We start from the raw sequence: 26,616 nt of genomic DNA, 5'->3' as shown, positions 1-26,616 counted from the left end.
GGTGGGGCACTGGGCACAGAGGTGAGGGAGGCCCTGAACAGGGCTGCAGAGGAACGGTGACCTGAGCGGCTGGGACTGCCCTTGCACACCGATGGCAAGAGGGAGGTAGGGCAGGACAGGCGCAGACACCTGCCACTGGAGTGGGGATGGGGCAGACTCTGTGGCCAGTGCCTTGAATGCGTCCACCTGCTGCCACCTGCCCACTGAGGGGCCTGGAGACCCACAGCCTGCCCCCCGGGGCGGGGGGCCTGGTGACAGTCCCTCCTCAGGGGATGGTGGCACGTTTAAGCTGTCTGAGGGATGGCCAGGGCTTGCTGTGATTTCAGGTCCAGCGCTTTACCTCCTGTAGCCTGGCCATGGCCTGGCCCTTCCCCGGGACAGCATCCGCTGCTGGTGGGGTCTGGGATGAGCACACTAGCGTCAGGCCCTGTTCTGGGGGCACGACACACCCCTTGCCCCACATTGGTCTGAACTCAGGGAGGCAGAGGAGGCCAGTGCAGATGGGACCCGAGTCGGGACCCCCTGGGTGCCAGGGCAGTGGGAGGGGGCCGGGCCTGGAGATCCAGCGGCCTGTGGTCTGGGCCCGTGCTTCCATCCAGCCTGTCCCCCGTGTCCGCACCCTTGCCAGAAAGCTCGAGCCACCCTCGGGAGAATGGAAGCAGAACTTTATTCCTCTTGGCTAGAGAAGAGAACTAGCAGGTGGTTGTGCACTAGACCCCCACCCCTCACCCCTCCCAGGAGCAAAGAAGACAGGCAGGCTGCCTCTGCTCGCCCCTCTCCTTTGCCCGAGTGGAGGCAGGGGAGCGCAGCACAGGGCAGGGTCGGCTGCGGTGACAGGGTGGCCAGGGCTGGCCAGGGCTGGGGCGGGTGCTGCTTGGGTGGCGGAGGGCGGGCGCAGGGGCACTTCTCATCCTGGGAGCTGCTGGCTGGCACGGACACAGAACTCAGGGCACCAGGACGCGGTAGGGGCTGCCTGGGATGTGCTCGTCACCCCATTTGACCACCAGCGTGTACTCCCCCTTGTCCTTGAGCAGGTAGGAGACGCTGTAGAGCCTGCTGCCCACGTGCTTCACCAGGATCTCCTCGCAGGGTGTCCGGGGCCCGTGTACCCCTACCAGCAGCATGTTGTTGCCTGGGGGTGGGGGAAGGGGCCTCAGTGCCAGGCCCCAAGTCCCTCCCCTCAGCTGTGACTGCGCTGACTCCCTTCTCCTGTCTTGTAACCTCCCCTTCCCACCTCGTCGCCTGTTTTGGGGTGACAGCCCTTCCTAAAGAGCTGCCAGCAACCCCCCACCCCCCCCCCACCCCGGGCAAGACCAGCAAAGGAAACTCCAGCTCCTCCAGGGCACTTTCCTGAAGGGTAGAGGAGACGGCAGGGAGGCCCAGGTTGGAAGCGGCCCGCTCCCAAAGGCATTCCCACCGCCCTCGTTCCCCTTGCCATGTTCCCAGGCACTGGCTGTCCGCTCTTATGTCTAGCCTCATCTCCTGGAAGGACGCCCACCTGCTCTGCTGCAGTCCACCGTGAAGCTGCTCTTCTGGCCCATGTAGGCCTTGCTCAGCCCCACGCCCTTGGCCAGCACCTTGCTGGCGTCGGTGGGACCTGGGCCTGGGGCCCCGTGCTGGGGGGCGCTGGCAGTCTTGGTCAGGGAGTCCACAAACACTGATGATGTCTCATGGAGGCTGTGGTTGCTGACCAGACGGTGACCTGCAGGGCAGAGCAGGAGGGGCTAAGAGGTGGCCAGAGTGTCGCGCACTGGGTTGGGTAGCCGCAGTCTGGTACAAGGCTCACCTGTAACTCTGGCCTTGAAGGGGCTGCCCCCAATGTGGTAGGGGCCGCCGTACTTGATGGAGATGAGGTAGCTGCCAGGTGCCATGGGGGTGTAGGTGACGCGGTAGCCCTCAGGGCACTCCTGGCAATCCATCTTCACCTTGGAGGGCCCGTCGATTGTGACCGAGAGGGCACCAGCGCCCGCATTGCTTGTGTTCACGATAAACTCAGCTGGGCTCCCTGGGGGCACGGGAGGTTAGGCAGAGCTGGCCTGGCCTGTTTCCCCCCCCCAGCCCTCCAGCGTAGCCTTGTCACCTCCACACGCCTCCTGTTGTCACCGAGAGCTCGGAGGAGGGACCCGAGCAGTTGTTCGCACACTGGAAGCCGCACCCGCTGACCTACCTGTGACGCCGCCTTCCAGGCCAGCCCCGTAAGCGGACACCAGGCCTGGGTCCCCTCCATGCCCAGGCTCCCCAACTCGGATCTTGAACGGGCTTCCAGGGATGTGGGTGCCATTGAACTTGACATCAATCAGGTAGATGCCATTCTCCCGTGGGATAAAGCGCACGGCGTACTTATCTGAGGGGCAGAGGAACATGCCGTGGGCCTGGGGTCTCTCCTCCAAAACTGAGCAACCGGCATCGGCGAGGGGCTTCCCTTGCCTGCCAGCGTTGAGTCCAGCAGGTCTAGGGGGCCACTCAGCTTGTTCTGGAGGCCGTGCTGGGCACCCACACCCCACTGCACAGGCCTCCTGAAGCCTGAGGGGTGAAGCTTCAGATGCCCAAGCTACCCATAGGACTCATTTGGACTGGAATCGTTTGTAGGCAAAATGCCCGCCTCGATGCCTCCTTCTCCAAGGGTTACCATGAGTGCCTTATCCCCCACGTGTTCACTGGGACCCAGAGACAGGCAGGAACTTGCTTGAGGTCACGCGGCTGGGAAGGGGCAGGATGAGGCTGTGAACCAGTGAAATTGGGCTGGGCAGCTCCTCCCACCCCCGGGCTGTCCCCGGGTTCCAGGCCTTGGCCAAAGGCCTGGGCAGCCCCCATCACTGGACTTTGGGTCTCTCCCTCAAGAGACTGCACTATACGGCCTGCAGAAGGTGTTTTCCTTCCTAGCAGCACGGCTGCTGAGCTAGGTACCCCAAGGGCTTGGGTCACATGCTGGGGAAGCGCCGCCCGGCTGGAGGAGCCCAGGCCTCTGGGCCCCGTCTCGGCTGCTTCCGGAGTCTGCGCCTCCCCTTTGTACCCTCAGCCTGTTTCCCAGCCAGTGGGCCAGGCCCGGGGGGAGGTGCACTGCTCCCAGTCGGGCCAGGGCGGACGGCTGGCTGGCCGGGAAGGGCCAGGGCCTCACCTTGGTCGATCTCCGTGACATAGCACTCCTCCAGGGCTCCTGAGGGGCTGTGCACCTTGGCATCGATCGCCCCCTTGGCCCCGTTCAGGCTGACTGCAAAAGAGGCTGGCTGGTTGGCCTTTAGCCCTGACTCCTGGAAGCACAGCAGACGCGGTTAGGGGCTGGGGCGGGGCAAGGGGCGTAAAGGGCTCCAGAAGCAGGAGTCCCACTGGGTTGCACTTACCCATCTGGCGTCCAGCTTGGTTTAAAGAGGGAGAGCCATGGATTCTCGAGAGGCAGCAAGCTACAGGCACACACCCCCGCTCCCAGACCCACGCTCTACAATCACACACCGGGCGGCAGGAAGGGGGCGGCCCCGCCCTGCGGGCAGCACTCAGCCCTGGCAGGCTGTCCCTCTTTAAACCTCAGCCCTGGTGCTCAAGGGGCACAGGCTTCTGTTCAAAGCCTTTAGAGCTGAGACACGAGAAAAACTCCACGCGACGGTCAGGGGTACTTCCTCCGACCCCAAGCGTGGGCTGCACCCGGCCAGAGCAGAAGCCCGGCGCCCCGAGCTGGGCTGGGCGGGTCACTCGACACAGGGCCAAGGCCTGCTCTGTGCGGCGGCTCTGGTCTGGCCGGGCCCAGGAGCCCCAGGCGGGCGGTTTCTCTCGGTGCCTCACCTGAAGACTAGAAACAGTAAGGCGGCGGGCGTCACCAGACGGAGAAGCCACGGGCACCACAAAAGGGCTATCGGGGATGTGCTCCTCGTTGAACTTGACTGAGACCTCGTAGTCACCTGAGCAGGGAGAGAGAACAGAGGGCGTGCCGGGAGGTCCCCACCTGTCGGCATTCGAGCCTGCCACCTCCCGCCAACAGCCTGAGTGGCCCTGGGACCTCAAGGTGGAGGGTGGGAGCCGGGCAGGGCTGTCCGCGTAGACCCAGACCAGCGCCCAAAGCCGAGTCCTGCCTCCCAGCCCCAGCCACGCCTCAGTACCTGGCTCCTGGACCACATAGGCCACGCCACAGGAGCCATCCTTGCGGTCCTCGAAGGAGATCTCGGCCTTGCTGGGGCCCTCGACAGCAATGGCCAGGCCCCCGGCGCCAGCTTCCCTGGTCCAAATGCTGAATTCGGCTGCGGGAAGGTACAGTGTGTCCTCACGGAGGGCTGCTCCCCCGGCGTCGGCCCCCGCCAAGCATGGCTGCTAGCCCCCTCCTGCCCCCCAGCCCCCGCCCAGGAGGGGCAAGAGCCCCGCAGGAAGCAGGCCTACCTGGCACTCCAGCTTCAGCCCTTTCCAGGCCAGGGCCCCCTGCGCGGACCTTGTGGGCTCCCCCTTCCCCCAGGGGCCCTACGGTGAACTGGAAAGGGCTCCCAGGCACGTGCTGGCCCTTGTACTTGACGCTGACGGTGTGCATGCCCATCTCGGCGGGCACGAAGCGGATGCAGTAGGTGTGGTTCTCCCCTTCCACGATCTCGGCCTCATGGCTCTTGCCTGATGGGCTAGTCACCTGGGCTGTCATGTCCTGGATGCTAATTTCTGTAGGTGGGGGACAGCCTGGTGAGCAGGAGACCGAGGGCCCGCCCCTCTGCTTGGGACCACCTCGGGCTGGCACCTAGGGCTCCCTGGGACCCTCCCTGGCTCCTGTAGCTCCTACCAGGGATCTTCAGGCTGAGGTCACAGTGACTGCCAACGTTAGCCACCGATGGCGCCCGTCGCCTGCGTGTGATGCTCTCTTTCACCCGGCCCTCGCCTGTCACCTTCACGGAGAAGGGGCTGCCTGCAGGAGGAAAGCACAACCCACATCCCACACAAGTTACGTTCTGCAGGTGGACCCTGGGTGTGGCAAGAAGGTTGCCCAGCCATGGGGAAGGCGCGTGGGTGCCTCACTCACCGGGCACGTGCTGGTCAGCGAACTTGATGTTGATGATATAGTTTCCAGGCTCCGTGGGGCAGTAGGTGACCCTGCATGTGCCATCCTCCAGGTCCTCTGTGTTGATGTCCACCTTGCTGGGACCCTCGATGGACAGGCTGAGCCCACCATAGCCTGCGGGAGGGACACCCCTGAGCCAGGGGGCCAAGTACAGTGGTCTCACCCCAGCTTCCAGGCCGCCACCGCCTACCTGCATCACGGGTGTCGATGATAAACTCTGCGGGCTCAAAGGTGCGGCCTTCGTGGAGGCCCTGGCCTGAGACGCGCACGCGGCTGGCATCCCCAATCTCCGACTGGCTGATCACCACTGGAATGGGGCTGCTCGCCACATGCTGGCCATTCTTCTTCACGTGCACCAGGTGCTCCCCGGTCTCCTTGGGCACGAATGAGATCCCTGGACACGGGGAGGGGCTGTCAGCTGGGGAGAGGCGTGCCCCCACCCCCAGCCTCCCTCCTTTCCAGAAGGCCCTGCTCCCCAGCCTCTTACCCACGTGGCCATTGCGCAGCCGCTTCAGCAGACAGGGCTCCTCCCGGCCCGAGGGCGGCACCACCGTGGCTGTCAGCAGGCTGAGGTCCGTCTCCGAGATATTGATGGGGATGTCAGCGGCAGAGCCCACCTTCAGGTGGGACATGCGCATCGAGTCGTCACCTGGCAGGGGACGGTCACTGTGTGTCCAGGCACAGAGGGAGACTGCACCCACCCTGCCACCTGCCTCCTTTTGTCACCGCTCTGGGTATCACCTACCTGTGACCCTGGCAGTGAAGGGGCTGCCCGGGATGTGCTGCTCGTTGTACTTGACCAGGATGCTGTAGTCACCAGGCAGCACGGGCAGGTAGGAGACGCTGCACGTCCCGTCGTGGTTGTCGGTGCAGCTGATTTCTGCTTTGGATGGGCCCTCGATGGCCAGGGACAAGCCCCCTGGAGAGAGTTGTGGGTGAGGGTGCGAACTGTGCCCAGGGACACTGCGCCAATGAGGAGAAGCCCCAACGGGCAAGCAGAGGCCGGGGGTGGGGCAGGGAGCCTCATCTGGGGAGCATGTCCAGTGTCCAGCTCCCCACCGGATGACAGTAGCCCGTGACACACAGGCGGGTCAAGACGAGAGCTGCCGCTCACCCTCTCCTGCATCCTTGGTGTTGACGGTGAAGACAGCAGGCTTGTTCACCACCCCGTGCGTGAGGCCAGGCCCGTAGGCTGTGACGTGGCCGCAGTTCACATAATCCACGTAGAACTGTAGGGGGCTTCCTGAGGCAGGAAGAGGGACCACGTGGAATGGGGGCCTCGTGTCGTCCCCAAGCCCCTCCCCCAGCCCCACGCCCCCGTAAGGTGGTGGTGGCATGCTGAGGGGCGCACCTGGGATGTGCATGTTGTCGTAGCGGATGTCCATCTCATGCAGGCCGGCCTCGCTGGGTGCGTAGCGCACGGTCACAGTGCCATCCTTGTTGTCGGTGATGGCCGGCTGCGCCACCTTGCCCGAGGGCATCCGCACCTCCCCTGCAGGGCAGTGGGGCGCGGGTCAGGGCAGCCCGTTGGCACACTCTGGCCTCTGTGGCTCCCTAGCTCCTTCCCGCCCCCGCTCACCAGTGATCTCGCCCTTCTTGATGGTGAAGGGGATGACAAGGTCGAAGGGCCTCAGGCTGGTCACATCCAGCCCGTTGACACCCACCAACGGTCTTTCTGGGGCCTGCAGTGGAGACAGAGGGCCTGAGTGAGGAGCTGCAGGAGGGAAGGGGTCCCGCGTGGGAGGATCCGGGGTCCCTCCTAACAAGCGGCAGAACAGGGCCTCACGGGACGCCCAGCTGGCCGGTCCCCGAGTGTCCCCTAGGGCTGGGAGGAGGTGGGCCAGGCCATACCCAGGTCTGCTGACCGCCCTGGGCGTAGGTGTACGGCGGGGCCAGCTGCTGAGGCCGTAACGGGGGCTGTGCCGTGGGCTGGTCCCCAGCCAGCGCCTGCGGAGCAACGCACAGGAGCTGGAGACTCTGTCGTCACACATGAGCCCCGCCCGGACGCCTCGCCCCCGACCCCTCCTGACCGTCACTTGGAAGGGGCTGTTGGGCACGTGTTCGCCACCGAAGCGCACGCAGATGACATATTTGCCCGGCTGGGGGGCCGTATAGAAGATGTCAAAGGTGCCGTCCTCGTTCTCTACCACGTCCACGTCCACCTCGGAGCCGTCGGGTGTGCACACAGTGCAGGTCACCTTGCCTTTGCCCGCCGCCTTGGTGTCCACGGTGATCACCGTCTCCTCCCCAATCTGGATGGTGGGGCCGATGCCAGCGCCTGGTGGGGTAGGGTGGGTCCCCAAAGGGGGGGCCAGCGCATGAGCTCGGCGCTCGGGCCGCTCCTGTCCACCTGCCGCCCGCCCAGGCCTCTTACTGCCACCACCAAGCACAGCCAGGCCTCCCGCCCCCGCCCTCCCAAAGCTGGGATGGTGAGTGATTTCTCAGAAGGCAGGAAAGGTTCCCCCGAGCCACCTCAAGCCTGGGAGTCCTGTCTCGGGGGAGTCCCCCACATGGGAAAGGCCCAACGGATGGCACCCAGGAGTCTGAGAGGAAGGAAGGGCCGGGAAGCCCACGAGGTCACCGCCGCCATCAGGGCACAAGCATTTGCCGCCACCGCCCCCACCCACTTGGCTTCAGCCTGTGCCGTGGACCACGCTGACCGGCGCCAGCGCGCCGGCTGGGCCCACGGCTGCCTTCGCCCCTGCGGCCTGGCCCCGGCCCCCAGTGCCGTGTGCGGACGCGGTGAGGCGGAGACCTGCTGCAGCGTGGGGAACGTGACACTCGCCCCGCGCCCCCCGGGCCTGAAGGTGAAATTGGAGTTTCCTGACAACTGAGAACGCTCGCTCGACCGGAGGCTTGCAGAGAGGGGCGGCCGGGCGTGGCCCGGCGCAGGCAGGGAGCTGGGAGCAGGGAAGCAGGTAGGCAGCAGGGTTAGCACCCAGGCAGCACAGCGCAGCAGGCAGTGGCAGCACCCAGGGGGAAGGGGGGCAGGAGGCCCAAGCCAGAGCCACGGCTGCGAGGTGGCGAGAGCAGAGCAGCTGAGCAGCCTCCAGGGCCCCAGAGTGCCCGAGGAGAGGGGAGGGACAGTGACGTTATGATCTGGGCTCAGCCGTGGAGGCTCGGGGGGCTGTAGGCTGTGAGGCCTGGCAGCGAGTGCTTTCTGGAGCCCGGCCCCTGCCAGGGAAGCAGCTGGGGGCACCGGACCGACTCGAGGGCTGAGTGCAAGGGGGTCCCCCGGCCAGCCTGCCACCGAACTCTCCTGTCCGCCGAGGGCTCCCGCTTTGCGCAAGGGCTCCATGCTGGCCTTTTGCGGCTCTCCTGAGCGCTACACCTGGCCCCCCGCTGCCCGCCCCTGCCCTGGGAGGCCTCACCTCGCACACAGCCACACCTGGTCTCCCTGGCTCGGAACCTGGACCCACCTAGCTAGTAGCTCGGGCCCCAACCTCACAGTCAGCCCCGACTCCCCGCTTTCCCTGCCCGGCGCCCAGCCCCTCAAGCCCCACCACCAGCAGCCTAGCCCAAGCCACCCCTCCGACTGGTCCAGAGGTGACTTCAGTTCCCCAGCTGGGCGCCCTGTCTCCATTCTGCACGCGGTGGCCAGGTAAACCGAGACCACTCCCTCAGCCCAGCCCTGCCCCTGCCTCTGCTCCCCCCAACCCCGGCCCTACCCCCTGCCCTAGGCACGCAGGGCTGGCGTCTCAGACCCCGAGGCCTGCTGTCCAAAGTCGTCGAGCCCCTGCCGTGGAGCCCCAGCCACCCTCTAACTTTCTCCCTGGCTGCCTCGGCCAAGGTCCCGGCCGACAGCCTTCAGAGGCTCCCGTGTAGTCGTTGCCTCTTCTTGGTGTCCCTGGCTGGGGCTGGCTCTCCCCTCCCATGCCTGAGCAGGAGAACCTCCGTGCCTGGTTGGGGACCATCTGAATAACGTCACTGCTTGGGGAATGGGGGGAGGGAGGGGGGAGGGGGGCCACCGAGTGCACTTTGGGGCTCTGAGGCCGGGCCGGGCCCCGCCATGCTGGCCGCCCAAGCAGTCGACGCTGGTGCTACGGCACTACCAGCCAGCCCCACCCACTCATGCAGCCTGCACCTCCCCCGGCCTGGGACGCAGAGGCCCCCGGGAGGTGGGGATGGGGGTCTGTGGATCCGGCCGGGGCCGGGGACTCCCGCTGCTTGGGGGAGACCCCACGCGAGAGCCCTGGACGCGGAAAGAGGAAGTGAAGAGAAAGGGCCTGCTGCCCGCCCCCGGGACTTCCCCGGGAAGCCAAGATCCCCAGACCCCAGAGCCCCCAGGGGGGCGCCTCTCAGGATGCACCTCACCCCAAAGCTCTCAGCTGCAACCCGACTTCTCAGATGGGGAAATGGAGGCCCAGAGGGGGAGGGCCGGAGCACTCATGCTCAGCTCCGGAGGCCTCCCTGGGCCCTAACCCTCCAGTTCCCCCCTCTGTCCCTGCCAAGAGCTGCAGCTGGAACTGTCCTGGGAATCAGCATGGAAGAGGAAAGGAAGCTGCCCTCCGGGCAGGAGGGGCATTGGGAGTGGCCCCAGCAAGCAGCTTACCTAGCCCGTGACCTCCGATTGACACTGAGGTGAGAGGGCAGAGAGCAAGGAGAAAGGTCAGGTGAGTCACTCAGGGGGCGGCCCCCACTCCCACACGCCGCCCCAAGCAGCGAGCCCGTGCACACAGGCACACCCAAGCCCCGTGCTGAGCGCCGCGGCCGCTGGCGGGCTGGCTCACCTGTGACGGTGCACTTGCTGGCATCCCCAGTGGGCACGGCCCGAACGCGGTACGGGGAGAAGGGGATCTCGTCACCACCATACTTGATGAGGATGGTGTAGCGGCCCGTCACGTCTGGCACGTAGGCCACCGTGTACGTGCCGTCGTGGTTGTCTTGGATGTGCGTCTTCTTGGGCTTGCCCTCAGGGTCCTGCATGGCAGAGCACAGGGGAGGCGGTTGGCCCAAGCCCAGCCAGGCCCGGGGTTCCCTCAGGCCCTCTCAAAGGACCAAGCGTCGAGCGCCACTGCTGCAGGGACAGCCTCTGAGCCGCTCAAGCACCGTGGCCCAAGACGGCTGCCTGCATCCACCACTGTCCTTTACTTCCCCACGGGCAAGGCCCAGAAGGGAAGCGCCAAAATGCCCAGTGACCCCCCCGGCCCCCCGCACCCTGCGTGACAACAGGCAGGGGCAGGGACCTGGCGCCCCTCCTGCTTTACCCCCACGAGGACCTCTCAGCTCCCATCCTCTACCCCAGGGCCTGCCCCAGCACTAGGACGAGCTCCCCCAAAGATCTCAGAGTCCTAGCCTTACACCTGGCCCCAGAGAACGTTACAGGCAGAAAAGCTGAGGCACTAAGGGCTTTGGTGACACCCGAAGTGAGCAAGTGCGTGCGTGGGGCAGCCCGTGTCTGTCACCACCATCCTAGAGGCTGGCACGGCTTCTAAGGGAGACCAGAGAGCCGGGCCGCGGACCCGCGCGGCGCCCCGCTCCAGCCTGGGCCCCTCCCCTCCCTCGCCTTCCCTGTGCCCGGAGCTGCACCGCAGCTGGAGCAGGCGGCCACCCGTGCGGCCGGCTCACCGTGATCTGAACCGCCAGCAGGCCCTCCCCTGCGTCCTTTGCGTCGATGGTGAACTCCACAGGCAGGCTGGCGGGCACGCCAGTGGTGTTGAGCCCGGGGCCGCTGGCCTTCACCTTGCTGGCATCATGCGTAGGCAGCACCTTGACCTTGAAGGGGCTGTTAGGCCAGGACGCTGTGAGCGGTCAGGAAGGCTCTTGGTGCCCAGCCCAGGCCCCTCCCCACACGCAGAGGGCCCAGCCTCTTACCTTCGGGGCACCTCTTCTTCCCCGTACAGCACCGAGATGCTGTAGGGCCCCTCACGGCTGGGCACATAGTTCACGGTCTGGGTACCATCGGCGTTGTCCACCACATCCACTGGCTCCACCAGGCCTGGCCCCAGGCCCACAGACAGAGCCTTAGCCGGTGCCCTGGGCCCCTAGGCCCACCACACTAGAAAGCCGAGTTTGGGCCACGCACCCAGCCCTCACCCCAGGGGGCCTCGACTTGCCCTCACCTGCCCGTCCCCAGAACAGCCCTGAGCCCCTGTGACATCTCAGACCCTTGCCCGCTCTACCTCCCTCCCGCCTGCCACATCTGCTCAGCGGTCTGTTCTGCCTCCTTTAGGTCCCCTGCCCCAGGGCACTGGCTCTGGGGTCACCTGAGGCTCCTCCGTCAACTGCCTGCCCACCGGCCCCGCCCCCCGCCCCCCGCCGTCATTGGGTCCCCTCCCTCAGAGGACCGCACTCTCCTGACCTGACCCCCCACTCCCAGAGGCACAGGAACACTCACCTTTGGGCCCCTGCACTTTGACCTGCAGCGGGGCCACGCCGGCCTTGCTCGTGTCCACCTGGAAGGACTGAGGGAGGTTGGCACGAACCATGCCTGGGCTCAGGCCAGGCCCAGAGCACTTGACCTTGGACGCGTCTGTCACATCATGCACAGGGACCTTGAAAGGACTGCCTGGAGGCGGGCAGAGGGATGGCAGCTGTGTGAGACAAGAGCGGAGGGCGGACAGGTGGTCCCAGCCCGGCCCCAGCTGACCTGCCTCCTCACCTGGCACCTGATGGCCGCCGTAGGTGACGTTAAGGCTGTAGGTGCCGGCCTCATAGGGGACGTACTCGACCGAGCAGCTGCCGTCCTTGTTGTCCATGCAGGACATCTTGGCCTCGGAGGGGCCCTCTACAGCCAGGCCCAGGCCCCCTGTGCCAGCTCCCCTGGTCCAGAGAGACAGCCCGTCATCCCCTGGGTTCCAAGGCCCCCTGCAGCCCCTGCCTCCGGGGCTCTCACTCACCTGGTCTCCACGGTGAACTTGTTGGGCTTGTTGGTGGTGCCGCTTTGGATGCCCGGCCCATGGACGCGCACTCGGGAGGGGTCACAGCCCTCGGTCACGGGCACCTGGAAGGGGCTGCTGGGCACAGGGCTGCCGTCGTAGGTCACATCCACAGAGTGGAGTCCTGCAGGAGGGCAGGCTGAGTCAGAGGGAGCCCAGGTCACCCTGCCCCCACCCCCGGCCCATCCCTCCAGCGCCCTGGCACGCACCCTCCTCGTAAGGCGTGTACTCCACTTTGTACGTGCCGTCGCCACAGTCCTGCACGTAGGTCTCGGTCAGGTTGCCCGAGGGGTTGGCCACGCGAGCCTTGACGTGCGGCCCTCCGGTCTGCGTCAGAGCCCGGGCATCCACACTGAACTCGGTGGTGGCTTCTCGGAAGACGCCTGCAGGGGGGCAGGGAGAGGAAGAAGAATGGGGCTCCCAGGGCCCCGGCTCCCGCTGCTCCCACGCCCTATGGTGGGGGGCCTCTCACCTTGGCCCTCAATCCCGGGCCCATAGCACTGGACGCCTGAGGTGTCCACTGCGGGCTCCACCTGCAGCTTGCTGGGGAAGTTGGGCACGGGCTGGCCGCCGTACTTGATGGTGACAGTGTAGGCCCCGGGGCACAGGGGGATGTAGGTGATGGTGTGCGTGCCGTCGCCGTGGTCCTGGATGTGCACCTCGGCTGGCAGCCCCGCCTCGGAGCGGATCTCAATGGTCAGCTCTGCGCTGCCTGCGCTCGAGCAGTCCACGTGGAACTGGCCCGCCTCACCGGCGGTGGCCCGCTCCAGCCCGGGGCCCGAGCACTTGACCTTGGATGGGTCAAAGCAGGGAACCACGTGGGCCTTGAACGGGGAGCCGGGGATGTGGGTGTCAGCGAAGAGGATGTTGATGTTGTAGTCCCCGGGCTCCGTAGGCACGTAGGACACAGAGCACGTGCCGTCCCCGTTGTCCAGGCACTCCAGCTGGGCCTCACAGGGTCCCTCCACTGTCAGGCCCAGGCCGCCTGTGCCGGCGCCCTTGGTGTCGATGGTGAAGCGGGCAGGGGAGCCTGCACTGCCCCCCTGCAGCCCGGGCCCAAAAGCTTTCACCTGAGGGAGGAGGGGCAGGTCAGGAGCCAGAGCCACGCCACCTCCCCGACCCTTGACCCTCAGACCCCCAGCCTGACTCCGTCTGCCTCCTCTCGTTCTGGCTCCGCTCCCCCACCAGACGGGCACAGGCAGGCCTGAGCAGGGCCACCGCTCAAAAGGACAAAAATGAGAAGGGGTGAGGGCGAGTCTGGAGAAGAGAGGGGGTGGCGCCTACACCCCAGTTACCTTGCTAGGCTTGGTGGGGGGCACAGCTTCGAGAGAAAAGGGGCTTCCGGGCACAGGCACGCCGTCGTAGGTCACCTCGACCTCGTAGGGCCCCTCCTCACGGGGCACAAAACGCACCACGCTGTTGTCAGCCCCTAGGCCTGGCTCCACCTTGCAGGGCACTGCTGTCCCCGAGGGGCCCACAATCTTGGACACCACTTTGCCTTGGCCACCGGCACCCTTCGACTTGACTGTGAACTCCTGGTCTTTGCCAACATCCACCTCTGCTGACGCGATGAAAGGAAGGGGAGAGCTGTGGCATGGGCCCAGGCAGCCCCGGGGCGCGCTCAGCGGCTGGCTGTGACCGGCCCCAACTACTTACTCTCTCCCAGGCCGGACACCTTGATCTTGCTGAGGTCCAGGCTTGGAGACACCGCCACCGAGAAGGGGCTCTTGGGGATCGGATCCCCTCCATAAGTGACACTGACACCCACTGGGCCCTGGGAAGGGTGCAGAAGGGCAGGGTCGTGGGTCATGGCCCTGGTCCCCCTGGCCTGGGGCTTCCCAATTTGGGCATGGGGAGGGGCTTCAGAGACAATGGCTTCTCTCTGCCACTGCACCGCCTGGACTTCCATGCCTTCTCTCTCCCAGGTGGGAAACGAGAGTGGGCGGGAAGCCCCCCGGGGCTGCCCACCCAGCCCACCACGTGAGGGGGGCCCACGGGCGCGGCCACAGGGGGTCAAGGCAGCTACCTGCTGCACAGGAGTGTACTTGACGGCATAGGTATTGTCATGGTGGTCAATGAGGTCCACATCACGCACCGCGTCCCCCTTGGCCAGCCCCGAGAACTGGACATCCAGCTTGCCTTTGCCGGCGGCTTTGGCATTGACCGTGAAGTGGGTGGGTTTGCCAAGCTCAACACCTGAGGAGACACAGCTACCCTGTAGGGGCACCTTGCCCCACGCCCCCTCGGGGCTCCCCAACCCCCCCATGGGGTACTCGTCCTCACCGGTACGACTGAGGCCAGGGCCCTCGGCCTTCACCTTGCTGGCGTCATGGGAGGGGTCCACCTTGACCCGGATGGGGCTGGTGGGCGTGGCCTGCAGGGGGCGGGAGGAGGAGGGCTGAGAGGAGAGCCACACCCCAACACCCAGCAGCATTAGGGGCCGGAAGCACCAGCACCCACCTGGTCCGCGAAGAGGACCATGATGGTGTAGCTGCCAGCCCCGCGGGGTGTGTACTTGACCGTGAAGGTGTCGTTGTCATTGCGGATGATGTCGAAGTCAATGTCGGCCTCGGCGGGGCCCACCACGCCGGGGGCACACTTGATGCCGATGCTGACGTCACCTGCGGGGGAGGAGGGAGTGGAGGCTGGAACCTCACGGGGACGCCTCGCCCACCCGCCCACCCGCGCTCTCGAGGCAGGGCCTCACCCTGGCCGGCCTCCGTGCAGTCCACAGTGAAGTAGGTGGGCTCGTGAGCCTTGAGTCCCGTCTTGGCCACTCCTGGGCCGTACACCTTGACCTTGTTTGGGTGGCTGCCGGCTCCCACATTCACCTGCAGGGCACGGGGGCAAATGCAGGGGCATGACCAGTCTGGAGGAGGGGCAAAATGGCGTGACCACCCTGGGGAGTGCCATGTAAAGCAACCATTTGATGCTGCAGTGCCGCCACCCTTCGCCGTCTATGCAACCAGGGCAGTGAGATCGCTCGTCTGCACTAACGCCTGTACTGGAACGTCCGTGGCAGCACTGCTCACGACAGCCAAAAGGTGAAAAACCCCAAATGCCCGTCAACAAATGACTGGACACCTAACACGTGGTCTATCCGTGCAGGGCCTAGGAGCCCGTCCCCAGGGAATGTCTAGAGAAGGTAAACCGCACAGCCAGAAGCGGGTGCGTGGCTGCGTAGGGCCGGGGGCAGTGGAGGCGCAGAGGAGTTTCTCTAGGGGACGGTGAAAACGTCCCCATCCTCGACTGTGGTGATGGCCGCACAGCTCTCAACTCACTCACAACCACCGAGTTGTTTAATTAAACGGGGTAGGCTGTACGGTATGCGAGTTTCATGGAAGAGGGCCGTACCACAGCAAAGCGGGCACCCAGGGAAGTGGGCTAAAGGCCCGTCTGAGGCCTGCAGAGGGCAGGCTCACCCGAAAGGGGCTGCTGGGGATGCTGACGCCTCCCCAGGACACCATGGCCGTGTGCTTCACCGGCTTCCGGGGCACGTAGGAGCAGCTGTAGGTGCCGTTGCCGTTGTCCTTGACCACTGCCTCCACGGGGCAGCCCTCGTTGTCCTGGAGAGCGGGCGGGAGCAGGCGGCCTCCTGGTCAGTGCCCGGGCCTGGGCACCTGCCCACCCTGCCCCCACCACAGAGGGCACCACACCTGGACTTGGACCCTGAGAGGAGCCTTCCCGCCGTGCTTGGCATCCACCGTGAACTCTGCCGGCTTGTTGACGGCCACACCCGTCTTCTCCAATCCAGGCCCACGTGCCTTCACCTAATGGGAGGCCACCCAGATCTCAGGGGACCAAGTGCTGGCCTCCAAAGACAGAGTGGCAGGAGCACACTGCCGGCGATGCCAGCCCAGGGCCCTAAAGCCCAGAGACCCAGCCCAGCGGCCCGCACCCTTTACCCTGTCTGGATGGAAATCCTGGGGCGCCTCGCGGATGTCGGCCATGAAGGGGCTAAGGCGGATGTCTTCACTGTTGCACAGCACGTGCACGGCATACTCGCCAGCCTCCTGGGGCCAGTAGCGCACATCACAGGAGCCATCGCCCTTGTCATCACATTCGATCTTGGCCTGTGACGGGCCCTCCACAGAGAAGCCTGAGAACAGCCGCCAGCTCCGTCAGTGCCCTGGAACCTCGGGAGGGTGGCCCTTACCAGCCTCTGCCCCCAGGTGCCCACATCGCAGCCTCCAACTTACCCAGGGTGCCCACGTCGTCCCCAATGGCCTCCACCACAAAGTCTGCGGACTTGCCAACGACGCCGCCCTCCAGCCCGGGGCCCCAAGCCCGCACCTTCTGATTGCCACACTCGGTGCCCACCTTCACCTCGAAGGGACTGCAAGGAGAGAGCCACCCAGGGGAGTGCCAAGGGGCCCCGTCTTGGAGGGGGGCCGGCCCAAACCCAGCAGAGGGAGGAGTGCGCCACCTCCGAGCTCAGCCCGGGGTCTCACCTGCGCCCGATGTTCTGGCCACCCCACGTGATGGTGACAGTGTATGTGCCGGGGACCATGGGGTAATACTCGAAGCCATAGACACCATCCCCCAGGTCCTTCTGTTTCACGCGCTCCTCGCCCTCTGCCGGAGACAAGGGAGGGCCTCAGGCCTGCCCAGCAGTGGCCGGGGACTGGCACCGCCCACCCCAGCCCAGCCACAGGCCAACTTACTGGGACCCTTCACGGTGACCTTCAGCTCCCCACTGCCCGCGCCCTTCGTGTACACCTTGAAGTCGGCAGTCTCCTTCACTCGCACACCCTTGGGCTGGAGGCCCCGGCCGACGGCGCGGCAGGCCCCTGGGTTACAAGCTGTGAGCAGAAGGCTGGCTGAGCTGCTGGGAGCCGGCGCTGGGCGACCCCTCCCTTGCTCCCACAAGGCTGGGCCATCGGGCCACACGGGCCGGTGAGGGACGCGTAAGAAAGAAGTGGAAGGGACCGTGACCCTAGGACCTGTGTGGCCCAGGCCAGGACACGGCAGGCCTCCTCCCACCTGCTCCAGCCATGCCAGCCCCCAGCCCCCCGCCTAGCCCCCCCTAGGAAGACAGATCCAAGTACCGTTGACCCTGTGGGCAGAGCAGAGAGCAGCAGGTTTCTAGACAGCTGGAGCGAGCTCTTCCGAAGGTGAAAGCGTGGAGAGACAGAGAGAGATGGAGAGGGCGAGAGGAGGAGAAGGAGGAGGGTCCCAGCCGGGCCAGAAAGAGTGCGCCCGCACAGCGGAAGGACAGAAGCCCGGGGAGCCGGGGCGGGGGCTGGAACGGGACCTGCCCGGCTGCCCCCCTCCGAGACCGCAGGGCTGGAGCCGTGCCCAGCGGGGGGCGGCCGGGACTGGCCTACCTTGGCCAACAGTGACAGTGTAGGGGCTGCGAGGGATGGGCACACCAGCGAAGGTGACATGCACCGTGTGGACGCCCTCCACGGTGGGCTGGTAGCTGCAGCGATACGTGCTGTCACCCCGGGCCTCCAGCTGAGGCTCCACGGTACCCTTCCGTCCTGTGGGGTCCTGGATCACCACTTCCACCTCGCCTGTCCCCGCTCCTGCCAGGAGGCATCGGTTCAGATCCCGGAGCCTCCAGGCCGCTCCCGCGCCCCCTCAGCTCTTCCCCCAGACCTGCCGGCCTCGGCACCCTCCCCTCACCCGCCGTGAAGATCTCAAAGTAGGTGGTCTTGTTGGCGATGTTGCCGCTGGGCTCCAGGCCAGGGCCCTGGGCCGTCACTTTGCTGGCATCTCCCTGGGACTTGTCCACATACACCTCGAAGGGGCTCTTGGCGATGTGCTGGCCGGCAAAGAGCACAGTGACCTGTTCCCAGGAGGGGCGCACCGTGAGGGCAGGGTTGGGGCACCCTCGCCACTGCCCTCGCCACTGGCCTCCCCTTGGGCTGAGGGCTCACCTTATGAGTCCCCGTCACCTCGGGGACATACCAGACAGAGAAGGTACGGTTCTTGTCGTTATTGGCGGTCACCTTTGCCTAGGGTGGGAAGGAGTCCGTGAGCCGTTGCTCAGAGCGGCCCCTCCACGCGGAGGCCCGGCAGCGCCCTGCCCTGCCTGCTGGCCGCCCTACCTCCTCCTGGTGCCCGGCCGGATCCTCCACGTACACCAGCACCTCTCCCTGCCCGGCGCTTCTGGTCTCCACAGTGAACTCTGCCCGCTTCTTCACCATGTTGCCTGTGGGCTCGATGCCTGCCCGGGGATTGGGGGGGAAGCCACAGGCTGGCTGTGAGGGCTGGCGCACCCCCGCCGCAGCCCCATCAGGCTGTTCGGAACGGGGTGAGTCAGTTCGGTGTACACCCCAGCGCGCAGAACCCGGCCTTCGGCCCCAACTGCGCTCCTGCCGTGGGACAGGCCTGGGCCTGTTTTCTAGAACGCTGGCTTGAGTTTGCCTCGGGCTGGTGTGGCGGGGGGAACACAGAGCCAGTGGCCAGTTTTGACCAGCCCTGACCCACTCCTGCCTGACTCACGGGGGGGCATTTGATAACCTGGCAGCCACGTGACTGAAGCCTCCCCGGGAGCTCACGTTCAGGGAGGAGGTCACCTTGCAGGAGGACCCCCCGCCTGGCTCTCTCACCTGGCCCGTAGGCTCGGGCTTTCTTCGGGTTCAGTTTGGGCCGCAGGGGAGCCCCTGGTTTCAGCTTGGCCTTGGGGAACTGGGACAGGTAGGTCATGACGGAGTGCTCATCCACATTGGGGTCCACGATCTCCTCAGGGGTGATCACCTGTCACGCGCGGAAAAAGGAGCCAGTTGGCCTCCAAGCCTTAGGGTCCTGGGACACGCCACCTCTCCGCACTGGGCCCTCAGCCCCCAGACGGCCGCTGTTGGCCCGGCGGAGCGTACCTGAGGGATGCCCAGCCAGTCGTCGGCCTGCTGCATGGCTTCCCTGGCGTTGTTCACGGGCTTGCTGGCATCCCAGGAATCCCAGTCAGGGCACAGGCCTGCGGGGCAAGGAAGGCCATGAGTCTGGGGGGCCAAGAGACCTGGCTGCAGGCCATCCCCTCCGGCCCCCTACCGGCGGCCCCGCCCCCCGCTGCCCCTCACCCGGGGCACAGCTGTCGACAAGGGCGCCCAGGGCCCTGCCACTCTGCCAGTCCCGGCTGAAGTTGGTGATGGGCAGCTGCGGCAGCTTGTTCTGGATCCAGCCCAGGAGCCTCTGCTTGGGCGTCTGCTTCTTGGCCTCCTCGTCCTCCTCCTCGTCCCACATGGGCATGGAGATGGAGTAGTGCAGGATCAGGGTCCAGATGAGGCCCAGGATCAGCTTGAGGTTCCCGTCCACTATGGCCTTGCTGTCTGTAAGGGCAACGAGCAGCAGCGCTGGGCGGGCAGGGCTGACCCGGGGTTTGGGGGTGGCACACATTCGGGGTGTCAGGCCACTCCCAGGCACTGGGGAATGTGGCAGCATAGCAGGCCCCAGGGAGGAGGCACAGGCCCCCGTGGGCAGGGTGGGGTGTGGGTCGGGGCCCCTTTGGGGGTGTGAAGGAGGTTTGGAGGCAAAGCACCTGTAGACACATGACAATACAGCACAACGAGGGGGCATTGCTGGAAGCCCTGGGGGCCGTGGGGACCCAGAGGAAGGACAAGAGACAGACCTAGGCGGCAGACAGGGCCAGGGGAGGCCTGGGGAGGAGCCCCCTTCCGCAAAGGTGGCTCTGGAGTGAGTGGGATGAGTGCTCTGCAGGGGCCCACCGCCCATCCCCAGGGATCTCCAGGAAAGGGCCCCTGACCTGCACTGAGAAAGAGGAAGGCCGGCGGGTGGAGAGGTTGGGAAATGTGGCGGCTGCCCTGGGGTCGCGGGGGCGGGTGGATGGGTGGATGGCATGGGGCTGGGGAAGCGGAAGCGGTGGCGCGCGTTGGGTGTTGGGCAAGGACCCTTTGGGTGGAGGGTGTGAGCCCCGCCCCCCACTGCCTTAGTGCTCCCCCTCCCCCCACAGAGCCAGGCTGGGAGTTGGGCAGCAGCCCTGATGCAGGGGGAGGGGCTGGGAGCCCCAAGGAACCGGTGGTTGGGCTGCATGGCCCTGACTCACTGGGGCCCGGCAGAGATGGCCTGCCAGCCAGGATGCCGGGCAGGACACATTCCAGGGGCCCCCTCACCCAGCCCGAAGGGGAAGGGCGGAGCCAGTGAGCCTGGGTTGGGCGCTCAGGGCCCAGCTTGGGAGTCTGGGTGGCAGAGGTCATGGGTGGGGTCCCCAAGTCCTGCTGCCTCAGCAGAGCCTGCTCAGCTGCTGCCCGCCCTCCTCGCCACCTAACGGGCCACTGGGCTACAGGCTGGTGGCCGCCAAGCTCACCACAGGGGAAGTGGTTAGGGCGGGCACCCTGCACCCCATCCCCATGGCAATGCCTCTGGGCTCTGAGCCCCACCCAAGGCCCTTCTGGGTCTCAGCCTCCTCAAGCGAACGGGGTGGGGGGGCCGGGGGGGGCCTCTGAGAACTCAGGAGGGCAGCTCATCTTTGGAATCCCTGCTGGCGTGTTCCACCTACCCTTCCCCAACAATCAGTAGAAAATACTTGTCTAGTGAGTCAACTTGGGGGTGGGGAGAAGGGGATGGGCGCCACCAGAAGGGCCATCAATGGCAGGTAGCCTGACTCCAGCGGGCAGCAGCTTGCGGACCAGCTCAGTGCCACTCAAAGCACAGCGGCCTTCCTGCTCCTAGGCTGCGGTTGGTCCCGGTCCCTCACCACTGCCTTGCACTGTCCCCAAATGGCAGGTAGGAGGGTGGAGTGGGGGCTTCAGGCTAGGGGTTACTGGAAGGTTCAGAGAAGCCCAAGGACACAGGAGTAGCCAGGCCTTCCCGCCAGGCTCCCAGCCGCAGAATCGCGAGTCTAGCACAAGCCCTCAGCAGGCCCGAGGTCCACTACGACCCACGAGGAGAAACACAAGGCCAAGCTCATCAGCCATCATCGGGCTGGGCCCTCCCCACCCCCGGCCCATAGGAGGCTGGCCTAGGCCCTCCCATCCACCTCACAAAAGAGGGTGGGAAGGACCGGGCTCAGAGTTGAGAGACTGACTGGTTGGACGGCCCCGCCCCATCCCACCCCCTTTCCCCAGCCCCCCGGGCCAGCCTGCCCCCTCCCTCCCCTAATCACTGCTGCTTTCCAACATTTTTTTGCCTTATATGGCAAAGCTCTGGGAACTAGGCCTGCTCCAGCCAGCTCACAAGAGGAGGAGAAGGAGGGAGGGGGGAGGAGGAGACCCCCCCCAGACAACTGGGGTGTGGCCCGCCTCCCCACATCCGGTTGCCCCCCCACCCAAGGCTCAGAGATGACTCAGCTTGGCTAGACTGAGGCTGGGACTGGGGGGTGGGCCTCGGCCTCGACCTGCATTCCAGAGAAAGAGGTGGGGCCCTTGAGACCAGCCCTGAGTGGTTGGGGGCACCTGAGTCTCGGTCCCTCCTTTTCTCAGGCTCCGCATGGACCGGGCCAGGGCTGTAGGGACAACTGGAAGGCCTCTTTCGATTCTGAAGAAAAGAAAGCTCGTGCCCCTTCTCTCCCTGTCGCATCTCCCCGCCCCCCCCAAGTCACCAGTTCTGGTGCCTGTCCCTGTGTGGCTCTCATCTCCGAAGTGCCTGGGATGATGCAGTAGGCCCGACCACTGCCAGCCTCACCAGCCCGGTGACACGAACACTGGGCTGGCAGCGAGCCCAGCACATGCTGGAGTACCTCCCAAACAACTCCTGCATATTCTAGATGCAGGAAAGCAAGTCCTACATGGAGGCAAGAGTTTGGCACAAGCTCGACAGTAACCAGGTATCTAAGAGACTACAAGCCAGCTCCCTTCACTGGCCAGCGCCCAAACCCATCTCAGGTGCTGTTTTGCTAGCTATGGCCCTCTCTGGCCCCCTAGTTCCCGAAAGAAAATCTAAACTTGCGGTATGAGCCATCTTCACTGGGGGGCACTAGACAATGGGACCCACAAGCTCCAACCCCCGTTTAAGGAACCACAGGGGTGCCTGAAGCCCAGAGGGCCCTCTCCAAACTGCTGTAGGGGGTGGAGAGCCCCGGCCTCCCCCTCGTTAGAGATGGGGCACCAGGCGCACGGCCAGAGCTTGGCCAGTGCCCGCCCCCCCAGGCCCTCTCCCACCGCGGGCGCAGCGGCGGGGGCGCGGCCTGTGGAGGATGTGAGCTCAGCCTGGGCGTGGGCCAGCCGGGGACCGGCGGGGGGGGGCGCGTAGCGGTCCGCACGCACCGCCGGCCTGCGAGCCTTTGTTCTCGAGGCCCACACGGAGCTGGGCGGCCCCGGGGACTCCCGGGGCGGCGCCACAGCTTAGGGGGGGTGTCTGCGAGGGGTCGGCCCGGAGAAGATGGGAGGACGCGCGGAGCCCCCCTCCCTCGCCTCCCAGCGCCACCGGGCGGCCCGCGCCCTCACCGATGGACACGAGCTTGATGCTCTCGCGCTCCAGGAACTCGAGCGCCACCGACACATTCTCGAGCTGCATCTGGCGGAAGGTGGGCCTCTGGTTGTGCTTGCGGTGCATCTTCTTCTGGCTGAGCACCTCGAGCAGCGCGATAAGCCGCAGCCCGTCGCTCAGGTCCGTCTGCAGGTTGGCGATACGCTTACTCACGCACTTGAGGTGCTCGTTGCACCAACGCGTGAATGTGTTCTGCTGGATCTTCTTCCACGGCGCATCCTCCGCCAGGTCCTTCTCGGTGGCCGGCATCTCGGCGTCTCGCGTGTCGGCGCCACTGCCCGGAGCCGCGCCCGCAGCGCTCTGGCCCGCCCGGGAGTGGGAGCTACTCATTTTGAGGCGCGAGGAGCCGAGGGGCGGTGCTGCAGCCCAAGCGAGGGGACGGCCCTTTAATTAAAGTCGCAGGCACCTCAGCGAGCGCGGGGCGATGCAGACAGCAGAGGTTGCGCTGCGGAGAGAGCGAGCCCTTTAAATGCGGGCGGGGGCGGGGCTGGGAGGCGGAGTCACATCGGGGCGTGGCCTTGGGTGGGGCTTCGGGGCCGTGCCCGCCCCGCCCCACCCCACCCGTTGGAATGCCCCCCTGAGTCCCCCCGCCCTGGCGATTTCGACCCGACCCCCAGCTCCGGGAAGGGTCGTTGGGCCCCGTAGCGGGCAACGATGCGCTCAAGTCCTGCGATCTCCCTCCTGCGCTGCAGGAAACGCTGCAGCGAGGAAAGGCTGAGCAGCGTCTGGCGCTGGACCTCTTGGCTTCCAGCGGGCACACCATACAAGGGACTTTCCTTCCCCAAGGCCCCTGCGGGGGGTGGGGTGGCTCGCCCTCCCTGAGTCACGTGGACTCCGCTCGGTCCCCGCAGCCCCCCGTCGTCCCCTCTCCCCCGAGCTCCGGCGCTTGGGGTTCCCTGGACGCGCCCCAGCCGGCGGCCCCGGCGGCAGCAGCAGCAGCAGCGGGAAGGGGCCCGATCTGAAGGGCGAGCCCTTGGAGAGCGCAGGTCTGGGCCAGGCGCTGCTGGCAGCGCTTTGCGCGCGTGCGCCAAGCCAAGGAAGCCCGTAGCGCCCGAACCCTAGGCCGCCCCCTTCAGACCCCCTGCCCCAGCCCGCCTTCCCGCTCTGCAGGGTTTGGCCTGCGCACCTGCGCCCCGCCGGTCCCCACCGCCTCCCTCCCTCCCCGCTCCACCCGGGAGGAAATAGGGCACTGGGCCAGGAGGCCACCGGCACTCCTGGAGCCAGCAGCCTTGGAAGGGGCCCGGGCGTGCCGTTGCGCACTGGCACAGGGCGCGGTGTGATGCATGCAGAGACAGCGAGTGCCCGCCTCACCCACCAGCTGTCCACCTGGGGCGGGAGGGGCTTCCTCTCCTGTCGGAATGGCCCCTGAGCCCAGTGTGACCAGCAGCCAGGCAGCGGCGGGGAAGCTGCTCCGGGGTTCCAGTAAGACTTGGTGGGCTCTGAGCACCTGGGTCTCGGTGGGCTTCAGGGCCGTGGTAGTGCAGAGCGGGCCCCCAGGACAGGGGGGCCAGGAGACCGAAAGGGGCAAACCACGGAAGGCTGCCAAGGCCTGCTGGGGAGCCGGGATGGTGTCTCCAGGGCAATGGGGAGCTATTTGCTCAAAATTAATTTTCTGGTAGATAACTGGAGACCGTGGGAGGTCACTGTGGGGAGACATTGACCGGCAAAGGCACAGGGGCAAGAGGCCTGTTGGGACATTCACTGCCACCCTCTTCAGTGAAGAGAAGCCAGCCTACTCATGGCTTTGTCACCAGAGTGGACTCACTTCCCCCAGTCCTGTGTACCTCCCCTCTCCAGGATGTTCCCTTCTTTACATCTTTTTTCCAGAAAGGCATGTCTCTGTCCCTCGTGCTTGATTCTTAGATTGACCCGCAGACTAGCAGTAATTAAGTTATCTGCTAAAGACCAGTGGGAGAGGAGGCCCTGGGTCAGCCAGCACGTCATGCCCAAATAAGGTTGACTCTTGCACAGCCCTGGTGTCGGCATCACCCGCAGTGGGGCTGCAGTCCCCACCGGCATCTCCCTTGCCCTCCAGCATGCTCGCTTGGGGGCTGCCTGTCCCCCCACTGGTTTTTCCTCACCAGTGGTGGTGGCATGGGGTCTAAATGATGTTTTTCAGTCTGAGGCTCACCTCCTGTGCACTGTCCACTCCTGACCACTTTCAGACACATGTGCACAAAACTCCACACTGCGGTGTCTGGGAACTGGGATGGAGGTGGGAGAGAGAGCTGTAGAGGGGGACCCATGTGGACCCCTCCCTACCAGGCCCCATTCAAGAGGAGGTGAGAGTTGTTCTTCTGATTCCCCTGCCCCACTGGAAAGCAAGTTCCCAAGGACAGAATTACACCAAGAATTGATTTTCACTCCATAACTGCCATCCAATTGGGTCATCTGTGTTCATTCCTTAATCTTCAGGGAGCAGGGAAACTGAGTCAGAGTAAGCGACCAGAAGCCAGCTCCAGCAGAAAGGGGGACAGAAGCTGGGTGCCCTGGCTTCCAGCCCTAGGCTTTCCCTATTTGGGGGCAATAAGTGATGGGGATGTAGAGGGTTCTTGTCCCTAGGGGACATAGTATCACCACCAGGTGGCGCCCCATCCCAAAGCCCCCAGATCGGGCAGCCCTTGGAAGCCAAAATCCAGCTCTTTCATATTTTCCCTTATTTGGAGTAGATTCTTGGATGTTAGACACACCCCGCCTCCCACCCCACTCCTGCCCTCAGACCGCAGGCCAGGCCCTCCCACAGGGGTGCTTCGGCTGATGAAGAAAGCCGAAGAGTGGCAGGAGGGGCTGCTCAGGCAAGTCCAGGTGCAGCACGTGACAGCACTCAAGTCCTGAGCTCCCACTTCGACAGAGCGGCCTGGAGCACACACAGGTGGGTCTGTCAGCGGACTTCACCTGCTGCTCCCGGACCAGGTGGCATGGGAATCTGGGGACCCTGCCGCTCACATCCTGGCTGGTGTGAACATCTAGCTCAGAGCCAACCTGGGACAGGGCGCAGCCTGAGAATCTGGCCTGGCCACCCTCCCACCCGGGTCCCCGTGGAGCACAGCAGCCCAGGAGCCAGCCCCTATGTACCCAAGGCAGTTGGTGCCCAGAGGACTGGTGTCACAGGTACCCACTGTCGCCCTCCCAGGGGGCATACTGGCTGCGAAGTGTCCTTCCAGGTGGTCACTCGCGCTCAGCCCACACAATGTCCTGCTTTCAGGGCCTTGCCTTCCTGGACAGTCATGCAGTGACCCGCTCACGGGCACCCACGAGAGCCCATATCCTGCCAAACTCTCAGACACCTTCTCTCTCAGGGACCCCCGTGGCTTTCGGCTCCCACACTCCTGGGCACACACATAGGTTCCCGGGGAAACCCGGGAAGGCGGCTGCGCTCACGCACCCGGCTGCACCTGGCCCTGGGCTCCCGCTCCGCGAGCAGCTCGGTGACCGTTCCACTCGGTGCCCGCCTCGGAGGCCTCACCTGCTGTCCCTGCGGGCGGCCGGCGACCGCGGGGTGGCGCCTGGCCGGTCCTAGAGCCCGCGCCGAGCGCCTCGGGGCTCCGCTGGCGTCCGCTGCGCGCCGCGCGCCTCCACGCGAATGGGCCGCCGCCGCTCGCCTTCTTGTTTGCCGCACCCCCGCCCCGCGCCCGGCCCGGCCCGGCGAGAAAGCCTTAATTGGTAAAATCGCCCAGGAGCGGGGGTGGCGGGGCGCCGCGGGGGCGCGCCGTGAGCTCAGGCGCCCGGGCCGCCGGCGACGCCCCCCCACCCCCGATGAGCTCACCGTCCAGCGAGGGGAGGGGCGCGCCCAAGGGGTCGCAGGGCCTGCGTCTCAGCCCAGCAGCAAAAGCCACCTCCTCCAGGGAGCCGCCCACAGTCACGGCCCCCCGCCTTTGCCCCGAGCCTGGGCTGTCCATACAAGTTTGATTCTGCCTTGGGGGTGGGGGGTGACAGGCCCTTGCAGGTGCTCACTGAGCGCCTACCGCCCGGAAGTCCGCACTGGGGCAGGGACCCGAGCCCCGTGATGAGCCAGCGTCCTGGCTGCCACTGATTTGGCCCCTGATGGGTGCCAGGCCTGGCCTGGGAGCGAGCAGGAGAAATGTTCGGGATTCTCAGGAGCATGATTAGGTGCAGGGCTGAGCTCTGGGCGTGTACGGTGGGGTGCCACCGAGGGGCCAAGTGTCTGTGAACCGGGTGGGCACAGCCATGCCCCGGCTCTGCCAGGCTCCCTCTTCCTCTTCTACGTGCCCATTGCCTGGTAGCTTCATATTCAGCTCAAATGTTACTTCCTTGGTGAAGGCCACATAAAGCAGTGTCTTAATATTTTGCCCACACCCCCCG

At 65.7% G+C, this 26,616-nt stretch overlaps 1 protein-coding gene across 2 annotated transcripts; it reads right to left on the bottom strand.

Annotated features, from left to right (window-relative positions):
* Positions 1-652: 652 nt before the first annotated feature.
* On the bottom strand, positions 653-25,855 carry FLNA (filamin A). 2 transcript variants are annotated; one of them, XM_030851887.3, is made up of 48 exons: positions 25,760-25,855; positions 22,251-22,738; positions 18,930-19,178; positions 18,729-18,826; positions 18,462-18,609; positions 17,958-18,076; positions 17,787-17,864; positions 17,533-17,695; positions 17,232-17,432; positions 16,569-16,706; positions 16,356-16,479; positions 16,104-16,240; positions 15,810-16,003; positions 15,561-15,674; positions 15,327-15,470; positions 14,612-14,735; positions 14,365-14,525; positions 14,188-14,278; positions 13,931-14,100; positions 13,561-13,678; positions 13,200-13,462; positions 12,377-12,974; positions 12,114-12,287; positions 11,866-12,028; positions 11,628-11,788; positions 11,364-11,534; positions 10,841-10,964; positions 10,595-10,751; positions 9,757-9,946; positions 9,579-9,602; positions 7,057-7,304; positions 6,878-6,973; positions 6,606-6,708; positions 6,378-6,518; positions 6,141-6,269; positions 5,772-5,945; positions 5,514-5,675; positions 5,217-5,420; positions 4,988-5,140; positions 4,751-4,873; positions 4,366-4,632; positions 4,092-4,229; positions 3,778-3,893; positions 3,119-3,251; positions 2,168-2,344; positions 1,787-2,005; positions 1,499-1,702; positions 653-1,132 (listed from the first exon to the last, which is right to left on the bottom strand). In XM_030851887.3, the coding sequence occupies exons 2-48, from the start codon at positions 22,621-22,623 to the stop codon at positions 945-947; spliced, it is 7,944 nt and encodes a 2,647-aa protein (XP_030707747.1). In that variant the 5' UTR covers positions 22,624-22,738; positions 25,760-25,855; the 3' UTR covers positions 653-944. The 2 variants fall into 2 exon arrangements, with proteins under 2 accessions (XP_030707747.1, XP_030707749.1); XM_030851889.3 differs by lacking the exon at positions 9,579-9,602.
* Between the last annotated feature and the right edge of the window lie 761 nt (positions 25,856-26,616).

The sequence above is a fragment of the Globicephala melas genome, chromosome X (assembly GCF_963455315.2).
Source record: "Globicephala melas chromosome X, mGloMel1.2, whole genome shotgun sequence".
In the NCBI taxonomy this organism is placed as follows: Eukaryota; Metazoa; Chordata; class Mammalia; order Artiodactyla; family Delphinidae; genus Globicephala; species Globicephala melas.
This window is presented reverse-complemented; position numbering and strand designations above follow the sequence as displayed.